Raw genomic sequence first — 2,342 nt, forward strand, 5'->3', positions numbered from 1 at the left:
CAAACAGTGTAACCTTCCATGAAGGACTACATTTGAACCATTGTTGAGCACTTTGACAAAAATACTTAAGTTCTTCCAATCATACTTCACAGGCTCACAGCCAATTGAACTGATTTTCTTGTTCCCAATACTTCAGCTAGCTATTACGGCTTTTCCAACAAAATGGATTGAACTATTTGGTAAAAAATTTTAAGCGTACATCATAAGAAAAGTATGATTGGAAGTATTTAACAAGAAGAAATGAAGATCACAGATAGAAGAATTCATTAGTTTGAGGTGATGAAGAGAAGAAGAAGAAGGAGAAGAAGGAGAAGAAGGAGAAGGAGAAGAAGAAGGAGAAGAAGGATAAGAAGGAGGAGAAGAAGGAGGAGAAGAAGAAGGATAAGAAGGAGGGGGAGGAGAAAGAGGAGGAGGAGGAGGAGGAGGAGAAGAAGAAGAAGAAGAAGAAGAGGGAGGAGGAGGAGGAGGAGAAGAAGAAGAGAGTATGAAGAACAAAGGAGAGAATGAACTAAGAGAAGAATATACTTTATTGATTAATCTTTGTATACATCTACATATATTATATATATATATATATATATATATATATATATATATATATATATATATATATATATATATATAATATAAAGAGAGAGAGAGAGAGAGAGAGAGAGAGAGAGAGAGAGAAGCAGATTATCTCCTTCTTCTCTAAGAATTACTCCACAAGTCATAACTAACTTAACTAACTTTTAGCCAACTATATATATATATATATATATATATATATATATATATATATAAAGAGAGAGAGAGAGAAGCAGATTATCTCCTTCTTCTCTAAGAATTACTCCACAAGTCATAACTAACTTAACTAACTCGTAACTAACTTAACTAACTTTTAGCCAACTGTAACTAACTTCTTATACCTATGAGCTGAGCTACTAGACTAGCTGTTTTTCCTTCTCATTCTTCACATAATATTTAATACTCCCCCTGAGGCTAGGTGGTGTAAAGATATTAAGTAATCCTAGCTTGGACCTTAAGTGTAGGTGTTGAGCTTTGTTTAGCCCCTTTGTAAGAATATCAGCAGGCTGTTCGTTGGTGCTAATATCTCAGTCCTTACAAGTCCATGTTGTATCTTCTCTCTTATGAAATTGCAGTCTATCTCAATATGTTTTGTTCTTTCATGGAAGACAAGATTAACTGCAATTTGAATTGCAGCTTTGCTATCACTATAAATAGTTACTAGGAGTTCAAACTTGAGACCAATTTTTATGAGCATTCCTAATAGACATGTCAATTCTGCTACTGCTGAAGCCATGCTTCTATACTCAGATTCTGCATAGCTTATTGAGATTGTAGTTTATTTCTTTGATTTCCACGACACCGTTGAATCTCTAGTCTTCACTAGAAAACCTGTGATAGACTTCTTTGTTTGAGGGCATGTTGCCCAATCAGCATCACAAAATGCTGTAATTTTATCATGTGGTTTACTTGACAGGAGCACATTCAGGCTAGGCTCATTTTTGATATATTTAATTATTCTTTGAGTTGCTTCATGTACGACCTTTTTAGTTGTTGCAACTGTGAGATATAGTAACTTTTCAATAAGTCTTTGGTATGGTCCTCGATCAGTTAGGACTTCATCTTCTATGAGTGAAGCAGTTGAGAAATGTTCATCATATTCCCTAGTTGTAAGTTTCAGATTGTTGTCCATAGGTGTACCTGTTGGTTTTGCAGTTGAGAGCCAAAGTTCAGACACTAATTCTAATGCATATTTTCTTTGGTGCATTAGGATTCCTTTATCTGACCTTGCAAACTCGTATATTTGCTCTATAAAGAATAATTCTCAGAACCAGTCAACTGTAAGGAGATGAGAGAAATGCCACTTACATCAGTCGAGTGTAGATATAGAGGATGATTATGATTCATGACTGGTGTTGCTCCCGATGCAGATTGAGTTCCATTTGCATCAACTTGAACCACAAACAGTGAAGTACCAACTGTAGTTCCCAGATTCTCAGAATTGTTGATTGTCATATCTTCATATGATCGCAACTAATCAACAAAGCTTGCTTCAATATAGATTACCATAATATAGATTCTCAGACTTTTTCAAGATTCGAAGAAAGATATTTTACATATTTAAATATGTCAAGAACAAGGACTTTTAATTCGAGAAAGTGATTGAATTCTACTGCTCTGATACCATGAAGAAATTCAAGTATACATCATAAGAACAATATGATTGGAAGTAATTAACAAGAAGAAATGAAGATCACAGATAGAAGAATTCATTAGTTTGAGGCGATGAAAAGAAGAAAAAGAAGACGAAGAGAAAGTATGAAGAACAAATGAGA

At 34.3% G+C, this 2,342-nt stretch overlaps 1 protein-coding gene across 1 annotated transcript; it reads right to left on the bottom strand.

The window, feature by feature from the left end:
• Positions 1–1,345: 1,345 nt before the first annotated feature.
• LOC109217421 (uncharacterized mitochondrial protein AtMg00810-like) lies at positions 1,346–2,022 on the bottom strand. The gene is made up of 3 exons (XM_019381660.1): positions 1,876–2,022; positions 1,794–1,815; positions 1,346–1,707 (listed from the first exon to the last, which is right to left on the bottom strand). Exons 1-3 carry the CDS (start codon positions 2,020–2,022, stop codon positions 1,346–1,348), a joined length of 531 nt encoding a protein of 176 aa, XP_019237205.1.
• Positions 2,023–2,342: the final 320 nt, after the last annotated feature.

Source organism: Nicotiana attenuata, unplaced genomic scaffold (genome assembly GCF_001879085.1).
Source record: "Nicotiana attenuata strain UT unplaced genomic scaffold, NIATTr2, whole genome shotgun sequence".
NCBI classification, from domain to species: Eukaryota; Viridiplantae; Streptophyta; class Magnoliopsida; order Solanales; family Solanaceae; genus Nicotiana; species Nicotiana attenuata.